The sequence below is a fragment of the Rhineura floridana genome, chromosome 10 (genome assembly GCF_030035675.1).
Source record: "Rhineura floridana isolate rRhiFlo1 chromosome 10, rRhiFlo1.hap2, whole genome shotgun sequence".
Lineage (NCBI taxonomy): Eukaryota > Metazoa > Chordata > Lepidosauria > Squamata > Rhineuridae > Rhineura > Rhineura floridana.
In genome coordinates this window covers 53654188-53679312 of record NC_084489.1, presented here as the reverse complement: position 1 = coordinate 53679312, position 25125 = coordinate 53654188, and the positions used below count along the sequence as shown (strand labels likewise).

Genomic DNA, 25125 nt, shown 5'->3' with positions numbered 1-25125 from the left:
TACATTATCCTAATATGTGCAATTTGTATGCAATTTTGCTTAATATATGCATTTTTGTAAGTTACTTTCACTAACATACATATTTTGTGTGCACTTTCCCTTTCCATATGATATTTGTAGGCATTTTTTGGTTGGTGAACTGCATTGCAAAATTCAGGGAAGTACAAATTTAAAAGGCTAGCTCTGTTTCAGTTCACTTATTAGTTCAGCAAGTACGAATTAGATTCCTAACAAGTTTCTCCCCTATCTCCACACACTGAAATAAAATAGAATAAAATAAAAAACATAGTCATAGTCCCATACCTGGTAATGCATTAATATATGCATGATGTAATCATATACTTCTCCAGCAAGTTTGTTTTCTGGCCTCCATGGAATAATGACAAATTGAATTCCCAATAAGGGCACAAGAATTAAAGTGGCTCTGACAGCTTTCATGTACATGTTAGATTCGGCCCGGTGAGTGTCTCTTAGCTTCGTTACCAGAACTCGGACAATGTTAAGCAAAAAGAAAAAATTGACCTGAAAGAACAAATGTAAATTAGAATAACAAAAAATTATTAATCATCATCATCATAGCTTAATTTTTACAAAAAGCAGAATTTGTAAAACTTTCAAAGATATCTCTATACTAGGGGCTCCGCCCCTGCTTACTTTGCTTGCTAATCCTGCCTACAGTTGCCAACCCCCCCTTCCCCCTGGGTTACCAAAGCCCCCCACCTCCCCATGGTTTGCCATAGCTCTCCCCCATTCCCCTCAGGTGTCGGCAGAGCTCATCTCCATCTTCTCCCCCCATCCCAGAGGGCGCCAGAACTTCTCTCCCCCTTTTCCCCACCACTACGACAGGGGTTGCCAGAACTCCCCTCCCCTTCTCCCCCACCCCAGGGGTCACCAGAACTCCTCTCCTTTCAGAAGGGCAGGAGTGGCTCACCTGTTGGAGTGGAGATGTAACAATAGCCTGCCATTGCCACTGGGAGGGCATGGGGTGAGGTCAGAGATGTGCATGCACACTAGTGGAGCCAATATGATGCTCCCACTGGTGTTCTTGTACAGTCTCAACTTCATGGCTCTCTCACTCCTCCAGGTAAGTGGTAGCGATGGAGCCTCCAGGAGCCTGTTGCTATGGGTCCAGCCCACTGGGCAAGCCACTCCTACAGGAGGGACTATCCTCCTCACTATAGTGGCCTCTTGCAGAAGCCACCTTGTGACAAAAGTAACAAAGAGGGAAGGAAAATAACCTGTTTTGGGGAGGATCTGTAGGTCAGTGGCAGAGCATATTCTCTCCATGCAGAAGGTCCCAGATTCAACCCACACCATCTCCATGTAGGGCTGGGAAAGGCCCCTGTCTGAAACCCTTGAGAGCCACTGCTGGATTGGTTCTCAAACGTCCGACTTTCCCCGTTTCTGTGGGGAATCCCTGTGTATTTGCTGTGGTCTCTGACAAGGCACATTTCCAGATGCATTCTGTCTGCTCTGCGCTGAGCACTAAAGAGGCCTGTTAAACCACTTCACCACTTCATCCACGTGGAGAATGTGCCCTGGAACGTACCCTACAGTTTCCTGTAACTGCACTTTGCAAGGAAAGTGCACTCTATGTGGGGATGTCACTGAAGTTGGTTTAGAAGCCACAACAGGTGCAAAACATAGTGGCTAGGTTGCATCCTACTACACACACATAACACCTGTGCTAAAAGAATGGCACCAACTGCCTATTCACACTGAGCCATGTATAAGGTTTGTTATGGACTTGTAAAACCCTAAACCACTTGGGATTAGGCTAGCTGAGAGAATTCCTCTTTCTGTGAAGATCTGCCCATTCACCAAGATCTTTGGAAGAGGCCCTCTTCGTTCTACCACATCTAGCAGAAATGCTAGAAGACAGCCTTCTCTGTGGTGGCACCCACCTTACAGAATGACTTCCCTTTGGAGGTGGGCAGACATCTACAGTGTTAATGTTTTAGCGCTGGTTAAAAACATGTCTGTTTATTCTGGCATTCTCAGGCCATTAATTCTTAGTACTAGTTTTTAATTACCCAATGAGTATATTTTAATTTTATATTTTAATTTGTTGCAGCTGTATGGTTTTATTGCATTTCTCTTATACAATTCATCATTCCGTATTTTATACATCATCCTGGTGAAAGGTGGTATGTAAGCCATTTAAAACAAACAATAATAAGGAAGATTAGGAAGGGCGAACAAGATCTCATTCAGAAAGCTTGTCTTGCATGATGGTTCTTTTTATTGAGGAACCCACAATAAGCTTTCCAGGTACTCCAGAATGCAGGCTGAAAAACACGGTGTACATAATTCTGAACTAGATGGACCAATTATCTGATTCAGTATAAGGCAGCCTCCTAGGTTCCATATTTGTTGTTATGTGCTTTCAAGTTGATTACGACTTATGGTGACCCTATGAATCAGTGACCTCCAATAGCATCTGTCGTGAACCACCCTGTTCAGATCTTGTAAGTTCAGGTTTGTGGCTTCCTTTATGGAATCAAATATGGAATCCATATAGAGTTCCCAGGACCAAACTCAGCACCTGGCCTGAAAGATATTATCAGCCTTCTTGGTTCATCCTGAATTGGATGCTCCTTAACTTCTCTCAGCTGATCCATGGGGAATAGCCAACAGCAGCAGACGACCATCTAGTTCAGAATGAATTATCCCTAGGGGATGAGGGTTTCTGATTTGGAAAGAGTGAATAGGAAGACTTGGTCACCGTCCCATGGGGAAAAGGCAGATGCAGCCTTCCTCAACCTGGCATCCTCCAGGTGTTGTTGAAGCACAATTCCCATCATGCCTGTCTATTGGCCATGCTGGCTAAGGTTGATCAGAATTGTAGTCTAAAGCATCTGAAGGGCACAAGGGTGAGGCAGGCAGCAACAGAGACATTTAGAGAGGGACATCATGTCTAGGTAAGTGCTTTCCCACCCACCATCTGCACTGCTAGTAAAAAGAGCTGCTGATAGAGGCATTATTGCTTCTGCTGGTAAGAATTCTTCTCTTACACCCTGTCCAATATTCAAACACACTAATTGTTCTCTTTCTTTCTGTTTATTTTTAAATGACCACTATTTTAAAAAAACAAAACTGTTCCTTTCTCTGCAGTGCACCATTTATCTGGTGTGTTTCTGAAGTATAAACTCAATCCTCTGCCAAAAGTGCCACAGCTATTCAACGATACACTAGAAATTAAAATACTATTATAGAAGCTAGAGAGCAAATGTACATATTTCACTCCCTTCAACACTGAAACAATGCTAACATGTGTGCATGTGCATGTATGTAACATTTTGTATTATCTTTAAGTTGCCTAAGAATACTGATAATCTGTGTTCTTTCAAAACGTTCTACTTTAGGGCCAAACTAATTGTGACACTAGCAGCTGAACAATTTTTTTTTACAATTAATTAGCAGATGTGGGTGAGGGAGGATCAAGACTGTAGGTGCATGGGGAGAGTGTGTGATGCAGACCTATTGAAGGGGCACCTCCTATGCTTCAGGCTCCACTGGGAAATAAACTCAAAACCAAGTCCCAAACGAGGACCCAACAAGCCAAGTGCAGCTATTCCTGGTTTACTGATGTGTAGCATTAAGTGCAGGATCAGGCCCCCAAATCCACATAGCCTTCTTAGACAGTACAATCACAACTTTTAAGCTGGTGCATCAGAAGATCTCCGACACCCCTTTCCCCTAAGTTTTGGAGTTTGGGGAGTGAAAGGTCCGGAGGCTCTGTTGCTGGCCCCTGCAATAGATATCCTGGGGACACCCCCAGATGGCCAGGCAGGACCAGCACCAGGCAAGTCTGGGCCCACGGCACAGTAGCCCAACCCCCCCATATAGGTGGTGTGGGGCTAATAAGCCCGTCCAGGCATCCCACCTACCTCTCCTGTCCCTGTGAATGATCTCTGTGTTGGTCATGCATACCTGCCATCAACCAAGATGGCAGCAGGGACATCAGACCCTTAGGGAAGCCCCCTCATCTTGATTGATGGCAGGCATGCATGCACAGCGCACACATCATTCACAGGCACAGGAGAGGTAGATGGGATGCTCAGGCGGGCTTATTGAAGGCCGCACTGTCTGTATTGGGGTGTTTGTGCCTGGGAGCTCCATCTCCGTGGCAGGGTTGGGAGCTGATGCTACTGCAGATCACGGGACAGGAGAGCTACCCTCCCACCCTAAGGAGGGGCCCCTCTGGGCTGCAGGGGCCCTCAGCCAGGGCCCAACCTGACTGCCTCTGTTGCGGGCCCTGTGGCCAGATCCTCCTAATTCCTTGTTCAAGAGGGTTGGGGAAACACTGAAGGTCTTTGCCAGGGCTCCTTGTGCCTCCCTATAAATGGGTGAATACCTATAGTGGAGCCAAGAGACAGCAGTGCAGCTTCCTTTTCCAAGAAGTCATTTTCCACGTCCACCCCCCAATTGCTTTCTCTGGGCTATTTCAGTGCCTGAACCTCAAGAGCCCTTCATTAGGCCCTGATGATGGCAGCACCTTCCTGGTCCGCCCTACTTCTGCCTGTACTGGCTGAAAGCAGCTGGTTTGGGGCTGCTTTAAAGGGACAGTCACAGCAAAAGCTGTTCTACCAAGGGCGATCCCTGGCAGATCTTCACAGAGAGATTTAACCCTTTCCTCCAGTGCCATGGTCCCAACAGATCTGGCATAGGGTTGTAGCTTTCATAGCATCAGATATTCCCATTCACACAACAACACATTTAGTCCCTAAGGGCCAAACTATATATTGTGTCATTCATGTTGTTGTTTTTTAAAGTATGCTTCAGCTGGCCACTTTATGCTGATGACAAAGCAACTGTGCAGGGACTTGATCCAGAATGCACTCTCTGTCTGGATAGGGGCCCTGTACTGGATTCCAGCTGTAAATCATCCCCAGATGCCATTTGTTCCTGCTTTTGTCGAGAGTAACAGTGGAGTGGACAGTTAATGACAAGCATTTTTGTGCTGCTGTAAAGGCCTGCTGTGTTGATGGAAAACCGCTAACATAAAAATCACGAAGACGATAAAACCCCTTCTCTCCCAACTGCTGCCAAGGTATCGCAGCTGCTTTGGGCATAAACGAATAAACAGAGCAGCTGAGAATTGGTGTTGTATCTCTGGAGATGTTGTGCTAAAGGTTCCATCATCATCAAGAACAGGAGAGGAGAGAGTGGGCAGCCTTGTTTCGTTCCTCTATGGTTTGTGAATTGTGGAGCATCTCTGCCATTTATCCTAATCACTGCTGTAGAAGATGTTGTGCCAATGGCTCTATTGCCAGAAGGAACAAGAAGGGTGACAGCTGGCATCCTTGTGTGGTGCCAGGACATACGTTGATAAAATTGTTCTTATATTGTTTTAAATTTTAAAATTGTTTTTAAAATATGTGTTTTAAATTGTATATTTGTTTTAATGTTTTTGATTGCTGTAAACCGCCCAGAGAGCTTCGGCTATGGGGCGGTATACAAGTGCAATAAATAAATAAATAAATATAGTGCAGTTTTACTTTGCATGGCACATTCAGTGGCAAATAGCAGCCCCCCTACTCCCAATGCACACTGGGAGCATATCTTGGATCAGTCCCCTGCAGGGCTGCTTTCCCTTCAAAATTGGTTTTGTGAGCTCAGCTCCTCGGATTGCTTAAGCTGAAACCACATGACTTTGGAGGCAACACAGACACTGTACCAATTAAAAAAAAAAGACATGTCTGCTTTGAGCCCAAGTACCATTATCTCTTCTTCAATGCCTTCTGAGCTCATCACCAATGTATTTTTGGAAAGGCAAAATTGTAATGAGCAAGCCAGATTATAAAGAAGAGGATCTCAAGCCAGCAATCATCACACTTGGTTTTTTCTTTTCTTTTCTTTTTCTTTTCAGATAGTGATTAGAGTTCCTTTAAAATATGATGGGTTTTACTTCTCATAGTAACTGAAGTATACAGCTTGGGAAAAAGTTCAAAAATAGGAAAAGGTTTGCATATCGTCAGCTAATCTTGGCCTTTATGATCCCAGAGGGGAGAGGGGGAAAATAGACTGGTGCAATGAATCTTGAGCTGCTTGCAGTTCTGGAGAGGCCAAGGGGCATGCAAGGTATTCCCATCCAGATGATAAAATTTAGTATGACATTAAGCACAGCAGCTTTCCCCCCCCCCCACAGACCGTTACATGGATAATGATCGCCATGTCATTTCCATTCTAGTTAAATGAATTGAGTCATTGAGGCCTGAACACAATAAGCAACCTATTTTTCCAAACAAATTATTATTATTATTATAAAAAGGCATTAACCTCTGTTGGGCAACTGAAAGCTAAATTAACTTTGTGAAGACAGATTGAAGCTACTTTGTTGCCATTTCCATCTTTGTTGCAATTTCATCACTAGAATATTTGTTCTTATATTACTCATGTCTGCAGGCAAACATTTAATACCAAGTCATCCCATTTTGAATCTTCTGGGATGTTGACATCTTGATCTTATAGATATTTATATGAAGCTACTGATAAGCATACAAACTAGCTTGTGAAGAAAATCCTGCACTTGGCCAGGAAGCCAGTTGCAATTCCGTTATGAAAGGTTACTATCAAAAGCTAGGCAGGAAAGAATGTACAGGCTCACAAACAGCTTGAGGATTCATGGTAGGCTGCTCAATAGTTTTGCATGGTGGCTGCAGTCTATGGTCATGGAGGACAGGGCTATCAATGGCTACTAGCCATGATGGCTGTGCTCTGCCACCCTAGTCAGAGGCAGCATGCTTCTGAAAACCAGTTGCTGGAAGCCTCAGGAGGGGAGAGTGTTCTTGCACTCGGGTCCTGCTTGCGGGCTTCCCCCAGGCACCTGGTTGGCCACTGTGAGAACAGGATGCTGGACTAGATGGGCCACTGGCCTGATCCAGCAGGCTCTTCTTATGTTCTTATGTTCTTATGTTCTTATGTTCTTATGTGATATGACGGCTAGCCATTCCTAGCCATTCTGTCCTTCTGCTAGGGAGATTGCTGGCTAATGTCTCAGGCGGTTGATGCTTTTCAATGAGTGAAGGAATGGAAAGGTGACTTACTTTTGCCTCTCCCACAGCTAAGGGGTGGGAGATGATCTAAGGTTGGGTCAGGAACCTCTGGCCATCCTAATATCGCCAGACTATAACTCCCGTTACACCGTTTAAGTCTAGCCTCATGCCTGCTTTCAGCAGTGAAACCGCCTTGGTTGCTCCGCTTGACAACCTTTATCAATAGAGAGGCGGATGAGTTTTGTCCTGTTGACTCTACTTTGTATGTGGCTTTTGCCACTGTTGACCACAGTGTCCTCCTTGGCCAGCTCTGTTGCAGTGGTTCCACTCCTACCTATAGGGCTATGTCCCAAGAGTAGTGTTGGGAGCCCATGGCGTTGGTGCTGTAGGGCTCCACAGGGTTCTGTCTTGTGCCCCAAGCTATTTAATATCAATATGAAACTGCTGGGGGCTGTCATCTGGGGACATGGAATGAGCTGTCATCAATATGCCAGCTTAATTTCTTCATTCCACCTGAATCAGCAGATGCAATGCAGGTGGTAGGTCAATGTCTGAATGAGAGCCAATAAACTGAACCTGAATACTGATAAGACAGAAGTATTATACGTGGGTGGTTCTTGGGTCCAGGAGCTAGGTAGATGGTCTGCTTTGGATGGAATAGGAACATATGAAGCTGCCTTATACTGAATTAGACAATTGGTTCATCTAGCTCAGTACTGTCTAACTGACTGGCACAGGTTCTCCAGGGTTTCAGGCAGGGAGTCTCTCCCACCCTTCCTGGAGGTGCTTGGGACCAAACCTGGGACCTTTCACATGCAGCTAAGGTCCTTCCCTGATAGTATTCCCCTTGAAAGAGCAGGTCTGTAGCTTGATTCTAAGCTGTCACAGGAAGAAGGCCAGATGCGCTTGGTGGCAAGGAGTGCCTCTGCCCAGCTTTGGCTGGTGAGCCAGCTACAGGGGTAGCTTAGTGTCAGTAACCTATGCTCAGATAACCTTATGTCTGGACTATTGCAATGAGCTTTACATGAGGCTATTCTTAAAGACAGTCTGGAAGCTGCAGCCAGTACAGAATGCCACTGCACAGCTGCTAATCTGGGCAGTGTACTGGGATATTTCACCTATATTTAGAGCACTGTCCTTGCAGCCTATCAATTATTGGGCCCAATTCAAGGTTCTGGTACTAATGTGCAAAGTCCTAAATGTCTTGGGGCCCAAGTACTTGATAAAGTGTCTTCCTCAATGCTGGCTGGCCCGTATGTTGAGATCAACTGTGGAGGCCCTGCTTGTGGTGTCTCCCCTGAGGATACTTGTGGGGCAATGACACTAGACAGGGCCTTCTCAGTGGTGGACCCCAGACTCTGGAAATCCCTCCATGGGCAAATATAGCTGTCCCATAATTGCTGGACTTTAGTTATTTATTCACCTGGGCCTTTGAGAATTAAATGCTCAGGGACCCAACAATTGTAAATGTTAGATTGTAGTTTTAAAAGTTTGTGGTTTTAGATTTTTAAACGTTACTGTGAAATATTTTGTGATGATGGTTTTAACAGTATTGTACACTGCTCTGGGCTCCCGATTGGGAGCAAGAGTGCAATAAAAATCTAATAAATAAAGTAACAAATAAAATTCTTGACCATTGCTATGTCATGAATTATATAGGGTTGTTCATAGGTGGATATTCTGTCCCAGATTTCAAAAGAAATGCCATTGGGTTGCTATGGGCAGCCAATACGCTGCTTGAAGCAGCAGCAAAGCTTTCCAACACTCTTGTTAAAAAAGAAAAATTCCTCGGCCATCTCACCTTTAAAGGCAACCTCATTCCCACCTGAAAATTCTTCAGTTCCCCACTGCTTCTTGAATATTAATCTAATCTTTGGGCCTGTTTTCACCCACCCCTTGAAAATGCCAAGAAGATCTGGGTGAAATACATTGGCCTAGCACAAGTGATACATCACCGCTTAATCCATATAATCTGCATTGTTTCAATGGCAAACCAAGAAGCGTGACAATCTCCCTGCCACCACCTGTGCTTTCCAGCCATCTGGAGTCACCAGGAACCCTGGTGCTGCCAACTACAACTATTCAAAAGAATGAGTCAGTTCCTTAAAAACATCAGAAGGGGCTTATGAATTGGAAGATAAAGATTTGTCAAGTTGCAAGGATTATAGAAAGAGCTGAAGGCAAAAGTATAAAGAAAAGCTAAGACAGCCGTGCAAATTCTGCTGAGGGGTTGGTGGTACGGGGTGGAAGTCGGATGGGAAGAGAGGAAGAAGTGCAATGCTGATATGTAAAAGGGTGTTAAAGGGAGGGGAGGGAACACTGGTTCAGATTATGCTCAGAGCATTGTGCAGAGAATTGCCTCCAGCTTGCCACACAAAGAGTTTCTTGACACAGTTTTGTTTCCAAGTTTGCATGGATTGCATTAGAAACACAGGAACATAGGAAGCTGCCTTATATTCTGCTAGCGTAGAATGTGGCTGCTAGGCTAGTAGATGGGGCAGCCCAATGGGGTCACGTGTCACTGGTCATGAAAGCATTGCACTGGCTGTCAGTGAGCTACCAGACCCAATTCAAGTTGTTTCTACTAGTATATATAGCCCTAATTGGCTTGGGACCCAAGTATTTAAAAGGGCGCCTTCTCCAGTATCAACCATCTCAGACCCTAGGATTGGCAGGTAAGGCCTTGTTGGAGACACCACTGCTAGGAGCTGCCCATTTAGAAGTGGCTCCCCAGTTGGGAAATATCTTTCCTGGTGAGGTGAGTCTGTCTCTATCGTTAGTGACTTTTGTCAGGAATTTGAAAACATTCCTGTTTACCTAGGCATTTCATGGCTGAAGGATACAGTTCCTGGCTTGCTGGAGATCACTAGATGAAATCATGTTTTTAACTATAGCAGTTTTTAGAATGCTTTAAACTGCTTTTAGAGCTTCTGCCTATTCCTGTGGAAGTCTTAAAAGAGCACCACAAAAATGACTGAATGTGCACAGGGTCCTTTCCACATGATCAGAACTCTTGCTTTTCCAGGAGTCCCAGCTACAATCCTGGTACTGCCCCCTCTTCACATTCATTCTGAATGTTGACAGAGACTTGAGGCTGATTTCTCTCTCTCTCATAATACTAGAACCAGGGGCCATTCAGCAAAGTTGAATGTTAGAAGAAGCAGGACAGACAAAATCCTTCTTCACAGAGCACATAGTTAACCTATGGAATTTGCTCCCATAGATATAATGATAGTTACCAACTTGGAAGGCTTTAAAAGACATTTACACAAATTCATAGAGGACAACAATAGCTGTTTGCCATGATGACTATGTTTCTGCCTCTACTGTTGCAGGTAGTGTGCTTCTCCATGTTAGTTGTTGGGGAATCACAAGTGAGGAGAATGCTCTTGCACTCAGATCCTGCTTGTGGGCTTCCCATATACGTTTGGTTGGCCACTGTGAGAACAAGATGTTGGACTAGCTGGGCCTTTGGCCTGATCCAGCAGGGAACTTCTTATGTTCTTAATGATATGAAAAACTATCAAGCTGTGTATTTCTCTTTTCTTGTTTGAACTACTAGCATATCAAGCTTTTACCTACAACATCAGGCACAGAAACAAAAGTTCAAAGTATCAGGATACTGTGCACTAGGGTTGGGATGAAAGATGGCCAAATACTGCAAATTGTAAACAAATGATTGCCTATTTGACTACAGTCAAATATTCCATGAAACCAAGAGTAGCCTTGTGGCCAAGAACATAGGAAAGCTTCAACTATTGTTGATATTGTTGGGTATGGAAATATTACTGACTTGATATAAAGTAGATATCGGTTTATTTCCCAATGTTATTTAAATGTTTCAAACATATATTCAAACATATATGGTAATATTTCCATACCCAACAATATCACCACAGAATATCCAAACACGCAAGCTGTCCTCACAGTGGTTCCAATGCATGGAATTCTCATCATGGAGGGGGAAGAGGAGGGGTGAGTTTATTTGCTCTCCTCAACCAAGAAAAGCCATCCTATTAGAAGATCACACAGTTCCAATTCTTGATGAGTTGTTACCAGAGCTTGAAAAAGTTACTTTTATGAACTACAACTCCCATCAGCCCCAGCCAGCATGGCCACTGGATTGGGCTGATGGAAGATGTAGTTCAATAAAGTAACTTTTCCAAGCTCTGGTTGTTACTTCTATATAGTGCCTGACCCGAGGCGAAACATTAAGGATTGAATGGATGTCTTCTCTAGAGAAGGGCAGGCACTTTGACAGACAATCCACCTGCAGTTGCACTGTAATAGACTCCTTTGTATTTGCTACAATCAGAAGCAGTGACTGTTTCAGGCTCACACATATCTTTAGTTGTGTTTTATAGCATTAAGTCTAAGACACCAGCTGTCAACCATGGAAGGATCACCCAGTTAGCGATGGAACCAAACTAGCCATTTGATGCAAATCTCAGGCTTGGTCTAAATGTGACATAGAGCACCCTTCCACAACAGATGGTGCCGGGAACTTTCGCCTGCTGCCTGAAGTGGTCCTGTACATTCTGTTGCCTCAAAACCCAACTGCCTCTCTCTGCTGCTAGACCAGGGCTGGCATGCAAGACTATGCAATTTTGGATGAACTGTGTGTTCATGTGATTATTTATTTCTTTGCAACATGATTATTTTGTTCATATTTGAAAAACCTCAAAGTCAGATACAAGGAGTTTTACAATATCAAAACATAAAAGAACCTAGGAACCTAGGAAGCAGCCTTATACTGAAATGTTTACTTTCCTCCACATGTGGCTAGGACTCTAACACCTAACAATATCTGGGACCAATTATCAGAGTTTCTAACCCTATTGGAACATCAATATCCCACTTCTAAGGTGATCCTCTGTGGGGATTTCAATGCCCGGTTAGGTTCTGGCTGCCCGGATGGCCCTTCTACAAATCACGGTCCAACCAGCCCTTTCCTTTTAGGGGCCAGGATCTCCCAAGATCAGATACTAAATAATCAAGGTTTGAGGCTGATGGAGTTAATCTTCGCACACCAGTTATTTTGCCTACACGGGTCATACTTAGATCAAACCAATGGCCCCATCACATATTTCTCTAATCATGGAGCCAGCGTGATAGATTTCATGCTGGTCTCAAACTCAGTAATCTCAAGGGTCCACAGTTTTCTGGTATTAGATAGAATTGAGAGCGACCATTTTCCATCGTTAACGATTTTAAAATTGAGTCATTCGCTGAACCTCCCGGCTTTACCGTCCTTGGTAGACCTTCAGGTAGCGGACCGCAGAGTACGCTGGTCTCCAAATTTACAACTTTCTACTCTACAATTACTCGAGAACACCAGTTTAACTGAAGTTAGGCAAGCAGTAATTGACTCGAAAATAGACCCTATTAAGGCCTATCAACAGATAACAGCTCTGCTCAAACCTACGCTAACTAAAAAAGCTTCTCTCAATACCGCGTGCTCTAGGAGGGAGACTTGGTTTGACAACGAATGCAAAGTAGCTAAACGTCAACTTATCAAATTTTCACGTAACACGATAAGGGCCCCAAACACCCTCAGACATAACCAACTTATCAAGATGCGCTCTTCATATAAAACACTAATCAGACAAAAAAAGGTGTTACATGCGAGAACCCAATGGCAGCAACTCCACCAAGCTTGGTTGGAGGGCAACGACCGTCTGTTCTGGTCTATGATCGCTTCTGGGTCCGAGTCCTACACCCAATTCGCATCTAGCCAAATCTCTCCCTCAGTGTGGCAGGAACATTTTTCAAAACTATACACCGTTACGGGTAAATCTAACATCTTACGCTCAATAGACACCGAGATCAATGATCCTTACTGGCCTCCAGTAACATCATCAAATGTCAGAACTCTCATTTCCTCACTAAAAAAGGGAAAGGCCCCGGGAGAAGATATGCTCCCACCTGAACTCTTTTTAGATCTCCCTGACTGGTGGGTCCCTATTCTAGCTAAACTTTTTACCAAGATCAATAATACAGGTATAATGCCAGAAGGCTGGAAACAAAGTATAGTTATCTCGATTTATAAAAAAAAGGGAAGAAAGACGATCCAAATAACTACCGGCCCATCAGTCTGTTAGATATAGGGGCAAAGCTATATAGCAAGTACCTTCCCCTAAAACTGGAAGAATGGGAAGCAGAAAACTCTATCATTTTTCCAGAACAAGTAGGATTTCGGAAAGGCCAATCGACCATAGACCACTGCGCTACTCTTTACGTTCTGGCTAGACAGTCTGTGATGGGCCCTACTAAACATCTTTATGCCGCTTTTGTAGATTTAGCTGCAGCGTTTGACTCAATTGACAGAGACCATCTATGGTCCAAGTTGGCTCGAACTAACATCGACAAACGTCTTCTTTACCTAATTAAGGAAATGTATTCTAACAACACTCTTAAAATTAGAGTAGGTAACTACTTGACTGTCCCGATAAAAGTCAAAAAAGGAGTCAAACAAGGTTGCCTATTGGCGCCCATTTTATTTAACCTATATTTGAATGATATAATACCCGAACTGCAAGGCCCAAATTTTTTTCCTCCATCTGCTGGAAATAAGAAGATTTCCACGTTACTTTATGCAGATGACATGACCCTCCTTTCTCTCACTCCTATTGGTCTAAGAAGGCTATTGGTAAATCTAAACTCCTTTTGTAAAAATGAGGGCCTTCAAATCAACTACAGGAAAACAAAGATAATGGTTTTCGGTAAAAATTTTCAAAAACACAAATGGTCCATTAGATCCCAGCCGATAGAGCAATGTCACTCTTTCAAGTATCTGGGAATTCACTTCCAAGACACTCTAGCTTGGAAAAGTCACATCTCCGCTATCAAATTAACGGCAGCTACTGCGATAGGGACACTACTCAAATTTTACAGGACGGCAGGGGGATATTTGGTGGCTCCCGCCCTAAAAATCTATCAAAGCAAGATCTTACCACAGATCATTTATGGGGCGGCAGTTTGGGGATGGTCAAGTTATACACTTTCCTCACTAGAAGTTATCCAAAATAACTTCCTTAGACACCTTTTACATCTGCCCCCCGGCACACCTGCAGCACTTTTGAGAGCCGAAACTGGCTTACCTCCGGTTTTGGCCCGAACACATGTACTCTTACTACGATATTGAGCAACCCTGGCACACTCGCCCTCAAGGAGTTTGGCAAGAAGCTGCCTTGAAGCGGTATTAACAGACCCCCATTGGATCCAAAAATTCCAGACGGTTTATTCGTATTATCATATTCCGACACACTCAATCTCGGCTCTTTATAGGTTTAATATCCAAGACCATATTGTGAGACACAGCGCGTGGTTAGACAGAATGACAATTTCAAACTCCAAATTTTCCAGGTGGTATCGCCTTTTTAAATACGATCATAAAATGGCAAATTATTTAATGAGTCAATTCCCGCTACAGTTACGATATGCCTTAACAGCACTGAGATTTCAAACAATGCCAAACGCTATGCTAACCGGACGTTATCAACAGTCCCTGTATGAACAGCGTTTCTGCATTTGTTGAACTGGAAAAGTGGAAGATCTCCCTCACTATCTATTTGAATGCCCGATATATATGCATCCTAGAACTAAGTTCCTGGACATATTAATAAATCGCTCAGGCCCCAGTAATGATGAGCAGCTTATTACTTTTCTCTTAGCAGATAATGATTATCGGATTTCATACTATGTGGCACATTATGCCATCGCAGCACAAAAACTGAGGGCTAAATATTTAAATACACAGCCATCCTAGAATTTTAAGCATTTTAATTATGGCCTGTCTATGACCTTTTGATAGGCTTTTATTCTAAAAGTTTATTGTTATATCTCTGTAACAAATACAAATTTTATATCTGTGTACCATAATAGATGTTCTTCTTTTTCTTAATATTTTAATTCTCGATTTTGTATGTATGTATGTTGCGATGGCCTAAGGCCGGCAATAAATGATGATGATGATGAATCAAACCCTTGGTCCACCTAGCTCAGTATTGTCTACACTGATCTCAAGCAGCTCTTAAGGGTTTCAGACAGGGTTCTCTCTCAGTCCTACCTGGAGATACCAGGGACTGAACCTGGGGCCCTCTGCGTGCAAAGCAGATGCTCTGCCACTGAGCTACATCCCTTATTTTAAACATATAAAATGCATCCTGCTCTTTCATCCAGTAGGCATGGCCGGCATGCCTAAAGGCACAATCCTAGGCATGTTTACTCAGTTGTAAATCCCACTGTTTTCAATGGGAGCTTACTCACAGGGAAGTGTGCATAGGATTATAGTCTAGTAATGTAACTCTATACACAGGATTGCACTACACAAGTTTGATTGTAACCAATTTTTACTCAGAAATAGTTTTAATATGTAATTAATTTAAATTGTTAGCTGCATTGGGTACCGTGCAGAAAGGAAGGATAAACATCTAAATAATAATAATAATGATGATGATGATGATGAAGATGATGATGATGATGAAATTGGGGCAAAATGACAAAAGTACAGTGCAATGCAATAACAAACGATTTTCTTACCAATAAAGCTGCCATCACAGGTCCATGAACAACATAGAGCAAGTGAGTGTCAACACTAATCCAACAGCTGGAAGGGGAAAAATAATTTATTAAAAGAAAACCGTACCTTCTTTTAAAAAAAAAGCTAAGTGAACTGTAAAGAACAGACATGATACTCACTTATCATTGAAGTATTTGGCTCTTGCCACAGCATGAATTGATGCTGGCACTAAAGGAAACCCTAGAACAAATAATTATATATATCAGATTTCATATTTTGGAATACATTCTATGTTAGGCTGAAAAAGACCTTTTGAAAAGCACATAAAATTTTGAATGACAGAGAATTACAAATCTAACTCACCATGTAAAGTGTAATAACCTTGTCATACAGAATACTTCCACAAGGTAGCTGCTGCATACCTTTAGAGGTACAAAACCTGTGGTCTTCCTGATGCTGTTAGACTGCAACTCTCATCAGCCCCAACCAGCATGGTCAATGGGCAGGCATGAAGGGAGTTGAAGTTCGACAATACTTGGAAGGCCACTGGTTCCCCATCCTTGCGTTAGGGCATATATTTGCATTTATCATACTAGAGGATATCCATCTAAATCCTCAAAGTAGTAACAAAGGAGAAGCAGAAGATGCTGACAGCCTTTAAGAGCATAGGAAGCTGCCTCGGACCAGGTCTCATTACTTGTCTATCTAGCTCAGTTGTGTCCACCACAACTGGCAGTAGCTCTTTCTCACCTTCTGTTCTAGATCCTTTTTCTTCAACTGAAGATACCAAGAGATTGAACCTTGGAACCTTCTGCTGCAAAACCATGTGCATTACCACTGAGCTTCCCTTTCAGTGCCCCACTACAAAAGCTGTGGGAGATTTTGCCTAGCTGACTGCAGTCTCTTTCAATGGCCTATTAAGGTAATTCAGCCACTGTCTGCAAATACGCTTCTAATGTTTGCTTTTCAGGAGAATCTTTACAAGCCAGCCTGGTAATGAATATGCCTTGTCAGTGCAAGAGATGTTAGTGCTGGCTAAGGTCCCTCATGGAGTTAAGTTCTTGACAGTACATCCATCCAGTTATGATTTCAAAGCATTTTGTTTTAACACCAGCCTGACAAATCCCCCCTATTAAATTAGTACAATTCAGGGTGCCTCAAGGAGTGAACCTTTTTTGCACTAAGACCGTTGCTTTGGTTGAGGCAAGTCTTCTAAAATGCTGAAATAGCATAAAATAAATGTCAGAGAATTCTGTCTGAGGGACTGCTTATAGAAATTGATTTTAATAACATTGGGGGGGTGAGATGTAGTGGAGCATGGCCACTGATTTCCACCTTTTTCAAACCTGCCATTTTAAAGGGAGCTCCTCACTCTAATGCCTGTAATAATGTCCATAGCTATATGCCTCGAAATACTGGTGAAGTCTTCTACACCTTAGAACACTTTTAAAGTTAGCTCACTGTCTCAAATGGTTTCCAAGGCAAAATACTGATCTTGTAAGTATGCATGTGCTTATTAGTCATATGACAAAAATATTATTATTACTAAGTTTTTTCTCCCTTTTTCATTGAGCACAGTTAGACTATGGCATTCACTACCATAAGATGCAGTTATGACCACCAACTTTGATGGATTAAAAAGGGAATTAGACAAATTAATGGAGGATAAGACTTTCAGTGACTATCAATCATGATGGCTTTGGACTATCTCCAGTACTGGAGGTGGTATGCCTCTGAATACCAGTTGCTGGAGAATAATAGTTTGAACAAACCAGCATTCCATGAGTTTAAGTGTCACAAGAAACTGTGGTTAGTTCTAAATTGAAAGCGGAAGCTTTCTATCACCTCTTGTCATTTGTAAAGAAGCAGAGAAGTGAGGGAGTATGTGAATCCAAGGCTCCTACATACTTGTTCCCATAATACTAAACCATGGTACTAAACAGTACTTCTCAATTGAGCCTATGTCTTGCCATATTCTTCAGGTTTAGATGATCAGCCCTGTGCTCTTTTTGCCTCAACTGAAAATAAATTCATCAGAATTGGCAATAGCAACTGGGTTGTTCTGAGGATGAAGACAGAAAATGAATCTAACAGTGAATCCTACACATGTCTACTCAGCCCACTGAGTTCAATTGGATCTGTTTCCAGGTAAGTGTATAAAAGACTGCAGTCTAATTTCACATTTAAAAAAAAAACATGGACAGAGTAACCTTTTACATTTTGTTTTAGTTAGATTAATGTATAAAAATTTCAAAACTACAACATGTTTTTGATGATAAAACCAACACATAGTTGAGGTATGTAGGTTTAGGATGATGGTTTGCAAATGATTTCAAAACTACCCAAACACCAGCATTCTGCTATGTTAATGTTTGTGATATGTCATTACTGTTGATGATATTGGAGCGACATTTGAAAATCTCATGGAAACAATCTGTATTCAGATTTCTTGAACAATAACAAGATAGCTCTTTTTGCAAGCAGTTCTAATTTCAGCCTCAAATAACACTGATAACTCTTGCCTTTTTGCTCCACCTGAGTGGTTTTACATCCACTGAACTGAAACTGTAATGTGCAAATGTGTCAGTATGACAAAAACAAAATAGGCAAGGGTTTGTTTGCAGGGGAAGTATGGCAGGAATCGGCTTTGCATTTTTAACAGTTCTCCTTACTAAAATTCAGATAGTTCATTTAGTTCATCCTCTGATTAGCATTCTCATGGATATTGATTCATGTTAAATTCATGGGGCTGGCACTCATTATAGCTATGCACCAGACACAGGATTAAGTCAGTTACTGTCTCAGGGGTTTCAGTCAAATATATCAGCCCCAAAGTAAAAAATAAATAAATAAGTAGCATGGCTCCCTTTGGTCATATAGTGCAATCCAGTCCATTTATTGGGATGCACAATCCATTCACTCTCTCATTGTGAGGGACCCATTTTGCCAAGTCAGCTGCAAATGATTCATGTGGGGCACAATACATAATCAATATGGGAGGGAGTTACTATAGCTGGGAGCTGTGGTAAATTCCAGAAGGATATTCTTTTGGCAATCTGTCTAAAAAGCAATGCATGTGATGGAAAGGCTCTCCTTGTATACCATTGCTTTCTTCACCCCATCCCAGGCATGATCTTTGGGAGTAACACACTGGGGCCATTTAAGAAGGACAAGGGGGTCATTCCTCCTGATGGTTCAGACCATATGCAATTATTCCTCAAGAGCATCTATATTTCTGGCCAACTCTACTGGTTCTGCATGCTGATTGACCACGGTCATGAAGTATACAGATTGCAAAAAGAATATCCTTCTGGAGATTACCACATAGTCCTGTATAATTGGTATGTTTGCCAAGGACACCAGTTCCTTTAGTTAATTAAAAAAAGGAGGAGGCAGAGTTTTTACAAAGGTCAATAGCATCATTTACGTTATTATGGCATATAAAAAGGAGCCACAGCAAATGCTTAAAAAATATGCAACCATACATTCTGTTGTTGTTGCAATTTTATTTATTTTTTATTTTACTAATAGCACAATCCAAACCCATGATTCACTGGGATGAGAGGATTTCACTTTGGCAGATCTTGGGGTTCCCGACTCAGCTGAGGCTATGGTGGCATAAATCCATCACCCCGGCTGAACTATAGGTATACTGGCATAAGTCCCTCACCCTGGCTCAGTGGAGCTCAGCCAGCAGCAGAACTTAAGCAGTGTTATGCACACCAGTGTAAGTCCCCCCAAAGCGGTGTTCCAGGGCCATGAGAGATGCACACCTATTCTAAACCCCTTTCATTTCAGTCATATGACCTAGCAATTCAGTGGGACTTAATTGGGAAAAAGGGTGGGGTAAGTCAAATTCTTCATAAACAGAGTTTGGAATAGGGGTACCTAACACCAGTGTAACTTATGCCTGCCTTCTATAGTTAGGATTCCTTTGTTAGACATTTATTTTTTAACTTTTTTTTTAATTAAAAAGCCCAAGGCAGCTAGCATCAACTATTAAAAAAAACCCAAATTATAAAAATAGTTTTAAAACATACACAAACAAGCCCAGCAAGTAAAAGTAAACACCAATGATACATTAATCTCGAAACTATGCCACAGCAAGTCTTAAAACCTTGCTGAGAATCTTACTCCTTGAAATTTCCTTGTATTTCCCACTGCACTACAGTCTGAATTGATACACATGGTAGAAAAACCTGGTATGCTAGGACTATTCAGCATAATAAAAGGACCAGGAAGAACTCATTGGGAATCATTCTACTAACTCTCTGCCCTTGTAGCTAATACTGGCCTACTTTATAAGGTTGTGTGAGGTCTACTGAGAGAATGGATGAGTGCTTTGAATGCTTAGGAAAGGTGCTACATTAAGCATGCATGAGAGTGCCAGGATAGTTAAACCAGAGAGGTCAAATGGCATTGCTGAATGTTCTAAATCAGCCTTTCTCAGCCTTTGGGTTCCCAGATGTTGATGGACTACAACTCCCATCAGCCCCAGCTGGCATGGCCAATGGTCAGGAATTATGGGAACTTTAGTCCAGCAACATCTGGGGACCCAAAAGTTGGGAAAGGCTGTTCTAAATGAAGGGTGAAGAAGCTGTGCTCCTCCAGCTGTTGTTGGACTACAGATCCCAATGTCCCTGATCATTGGCCATGCTGATTGGGGCTGATTTCAGCAACAGCTGGAGGGCTATAGTTTCTCCATGCCTGTTCTAAATATCAATAAAACCCAACCTGCAGAAAATGAGGATTGGGGCTGAAAAAGTGAAGGAAAGTGTAGGCGCATGATGTAGGCGCATCAATATTGTGCAACACCTTGCCCCGTGAAGCACAGGCAACCCACAGTTTGGAAATCTCTTGTCACTTGGTACAAGCATTTTTATTCTGGCAAGCTTTTGTGGGCTAGCTTTCTGCTTCTTTTTTAAATAGTTCTGCTCTGCTTTTCTTACATTTTAATGTTGTTCTTTTAATGGTTTTGTATGATATTGCAATTTTAAAGTTATTGTAAATCTCCCTGAGTAATGCATAGGCACCAGAAGGGATAGAAATGTCTATATAAATAAAATAAATGGATCTATAAGCAAGCATAGTCTTTGAGACTTTAATAACAGCTTCCCGGATGGCAATCAGCTGTAATGGGAAACAAATTAATCCACCTACATTGGAGGGCTAGATTGTAAGGGTGTGTGATTTGGTTCAAATGGTAAAATTCACAAATATAGTTAGAGTAAGGTAAGGAAGTCAGTGATTGCTTTACCGAGAAATGGAGTTTATTTGTTATATACTGGTGTAATAAAATACAAGATAATGTTGTACTACACTCACTGTTAGGAACACTGTGATCAACCATACATAAGACCTGGCTTTACTAGTACTGCAACAGAGTTTGTAAATATATTGTAAAATAATATGAGAAAAAGAAATTTCTATGTGACTAAACTAAATACCAGTTTTTAAGCAAGTACTCTTTGAGACTATAAAATGTGCTTAGGGCTGAAACAGCATAGCCCTAAAGCCTGGGTGCCTTAACTTCCAATTTTGGTGCCTTTTGGTGCATAAATGAATTTTTAAGTGCCTTGAGTCTTCTCTTAAATCAAACATTTTCTTTTTAAAAATTAGAATGTTGGTACTAAGGTTTATGATTCATCAAGAGCAGTGCCTAATAATTAACAGAAGAAACCATGCTGTGCTTTTCTGGGGATTTTCTCCTACAGATCGAGGTGGTAAGTGATTCAAAGCACGGTAACAAGAGGAAAGGAGCAATTGGTAAGAATGAGAGGGGCAAAATAGCACATACCCCAACCTAAGAGGTAATACCAATGCAAACGCTGCTCTTCAGCAAATACTGCCACCACAATGAGAGTATGGAGATAAATGCCTTCACATAGCATCCAGAAGTAGTTGCAGCCCATCATGTACTGGTGAAAAAACTGGAGGACTTTGCAGCTTACCTGTCAGACAAATGGAAAAGCATTAAACTGTAGGCAGACAGACGCTGGACAGACAAACACTATGCATACCTTAGGTAAGCAAGCAAACAAAAAAATTGCTGCTAAGATCCAAAAGGATTTTCCATGCCTAATATTTGTTGGAATCTTTCAACATTTATTTATTATTATCATTATTTTTACCCTGGCCTTTTTCCAAAACTGGAACTCACGAACATCTGCCACTGACTGTGAGCTACTAATAAATCAGACATATTGAGTACATGTACCTTCTAAATCACCAGGCATCAGGTACAAACAGCCAAAATTCCAAAAGCTACTATCAGCAACTCACATTTTGGAATATTCTTTTCCAGTCTGATATCAGAGTGAACAAATAAGAAGACCTAGAGCCCAGCTAAGTCTTGCTAGCTGGATCCTCCAGAAGGTCACGTTAACCTGCTTTTCTTGATTCTGCCTTGAGTAATTGTAAGCATTAAACGGTGCTGTGCTTCTATAGCTAGAATGAATTTCCAGTGGAACGTAAGATTGGTTTGGAGAAATGTACTGGTTTCCAAAGTAAACTCTCATGAAACCTACAGGCTTCTTTTTAAAACATCAAAGCTTCGGCTATGGGGAGTATATAAATACAATAAATAAATAAAATAAATAAATCAAGTAAGGCAAATTGTGGATTCCCATATTAACAAGTTTAAGTAATTGGGGTACACCTATAAATCATACCAGCAACAGAGGATACTGTGTTTTAGCTTGCATATTGTTTTGGAAAGTGCAAATTAGGTACATTTCCTTTTAAATGTGAACTGCATCAAATTTCTCCCCCATTCCTAGCTGAACTGTGGTCTTTGCATGATTTGTCTTTCTTGTGAATATACACACCTTTAGCCCTTCCCATGTTAGACGCAGATACTTATTTAGATGTGTTTAGGCATTCCCCTTAACACGTGAAGGGTTAAACCAGGGACGGGGTCAGGAACACACATGCAAGCACAGATGCAACCCAATATATCTGGGTGCAGCAGCTACATTTTAGATTTTTGAGCAATTATTGTGAAAGAGTTTTTAAAGCTAGATTGATTGCACATGCTTAGAAACCTCCCTACAAGTGGAAACCTTGGCTTATTAGGCTGGTTTTTTTTAATTGCCTGGACACTTTCTAAGCATGTTCCATTGAACACATCTTAAGAATCCCTTCAGACCTTCATGCTAATCATGTGAAGATCTAAAAAACAGCTGGCTGTTCAGGACATGGGGGGGGTGAAGGTGTGTGTGTTCACCCTGTCTCCACCCTCATGAAGAACATGGATTTCATTCTTGCAGCTTAATTCACAGTGTGGGAAGCCATTAAACGTGTGTACAGCTCTAGTCAGCCCTTGGCTTTAACTGAAGATCACTTTGATAAAGTGACAGAGAATTTTTTTTCTCCCTCTCTCATAATACTAGAACCTGGGGTCATCCAATGAATTATTATTCTTTATTGCTACGGTCGTAGACCAGAATGTCCATGTATAAGGCCATGAACAATTACAACAAAAGTACAAAGACACAACCATAATAAATAAAACAGTAGAAAACTATGGAACAATAAAACAGTTACATGGAGTAGCGGGAACAATCATAATAAAACAGTAAAAACTATGTAACAATAAAACAATTTTAAAACTATGGAGTAGCGGGAACATCTGAAGGGATAGATACCCTCCGAGCTGATTGGGCCACAAAAATATATTTAGCTACTAGCAAGATAGTATCCCTGCTAGCCGCTGACAGAAGATAAAAGAGTAAGCGGTCAAGCGGTTTTTAAGGAAATTTATTTATAATAGGAGTTATAAATTTAGAACGAATATCATCATATAGAGAACACTCAAAGACAACGTGGAATAAGGTTTCTATGACGTTAACACCACAACGGCAATAGCGATTAGCATAGGGAATGCGCTGGTATCTCCCTTCTAATAGGGCGGAGTTGAATCTAGCCTTCATAAAGGCTAGAAGATATTTAGGGATCGTGAGATATTCCAAATAGGGGACACTGAATAATGGCGCAAAACTTAAACCAAAGTGAATAGGGGAACAGGTCGAAGTAGCAGCTGTGATGGAACTTTGAAAGTCCATGTCACTGATACGAGTCAGGATTGAAAGCTTAGCTGACTTTGGGTCCTGAGACGCCAGATGTTCAATTGAAAGGCCAATACTTGCAAGATAGTTTGTAAATGTTTGGGCCCATTTTGAGATGAAAGGATCTTCCCAAAGTAAATGGAGGTAACCAGAAGAATATTCATATGACATTTTAAGCCAGAAATTTAGGGCAGCCATCCAGGCTTGGGACTTAAGCGAGGCTAGGCCGGGGTCATCCAATGAAGCCGAAAGGTAGGAGCTTCACAACAGATTAAAGGAAGTGTTTCTCCACACAGGTCATAGTTAAACTAAGGAATTTGCTACCACAAGATATGGGGTATCAGCTTAAATGGTTTTAAAAGAAGATTAGGCAAATGAGGGATGAGTCTTTCAATGACTACTACACACGGTGGCTATATATTTTCTTCAGATCAGAGGCAGCATGCATCTGAATACCAATTGCTGGAGAAAACAAGCGGGAGAGGGCTATTGCTCTCATGCCCTTCTATTGGGTTTCCTTATAAGCATCTGGTTCACCACTGTAGAAAACAAGGTGTTAGACAAGATAGTCCTTTGGTCTGGTCCAGCAGGGCTCTTTTCATATCCTTATGACATAAGTAGAGTCCTGGCAAGTCCCACCAACACAGCCCTGCTCCTTCTCACACTCCACACTGCTCCGGCACAGAGGGTATGGCTCTACCACTGAACTGTGTCTGACTGAGTAAAAGGGAGGGAATGGACTCTCATGTAGTTGGGAGGAGGACAATTGCACAGAATGTTGTTCCTTGGATCTGACTGGTCTCCACCACTACAGATAATGCAACTTTCTTGTCCTGATATAACAGCTCTCAAACTTTGCCACTTTGCCACGTCTCTTGTAGCCACAGTCCTATTCTGATAAAGACAGCCCTCCCTGCAATCAATGGTTCTGGGGTCTTTGATTTGCCTTACTGGTCATGTACACCTCCTGTCAACAGTAGTGCCAGTTTTTATCCATATATCAAGGTTGGTATTACCTTGGCTCAAGGCTTTTAAATACTGCAACCTTAGACCCTTTGAGCACGTCATAACTATGAGAACCTATTTCAATTCCAGACTTTTCCAGATGAAGAACTACTTGCAGATACTGGAGGAAACTTTTTTTTTTGTCCTTGTCTTTATATCTAATTGTCAGAAGCAAAACCAATAGAGAGCACCAAGACTTATAATTGCTGTCTTTGTTACATACAGTAAACATTTATCTGCTAAACCAAGGACTGGCAACCTGTGATCCTCGAGATGTTGTTGGATTTCAACTCCCATCAGTCTTAGCCAGAGCATGGAAAAGTTACTTTTTTAAACTACAACTCCCATCAGCTCCACCCAGCATAGCCACTGGATTGGGCTGATGGGAGTTGTAGTTCAAAAAATTAACATTTCCAAGCTCTGGTCTCAGCCAGTACGGCCAATGGTCAGGGATGATGAGAGTTGTCCAACAACAACATCTGGAGGGCCACAGGTTCCCCATATCTATGCTAAGCAGATAAATTACTGTGTGAAG

General features: G+C 42.0%; 1 protein-coding gene across 5 annotated transcripts in view; it reads right to left on the bottom strand.

Annotated features, from left to right (window-relative positions):
• The window catches only part of CALCR (calcitonin receptor), a 252662-nt gene that overhangs the window by 31859 nt on the left and 195678 nt on the right, over window positions 1-25125 (bottom strand). For all 5 annotated transcript variants that reach the window (XM_061587208.1, XM_061587206.1, XM_061587209.1 and 2 more), the window contains 4 exons: window positions 21317-21470; window positions 15699-15759; window positions 15540-15606; window positions 304-522 (listed from right to left, as the gene is read on the bottom strand). In XM_061587208.1, the coding sequence (XP_061443192.1) occupies window positions 304-522; window positions 15540-15606; window positions 15699-15759; window positions 21317-21470 (501 nt within the window). The remainder of the gene's footprint in view (window positions 1-303; window positions 523-15539; window positions 15607-15698; window positions 15760-21316; window positions 21471-25125) is intronic.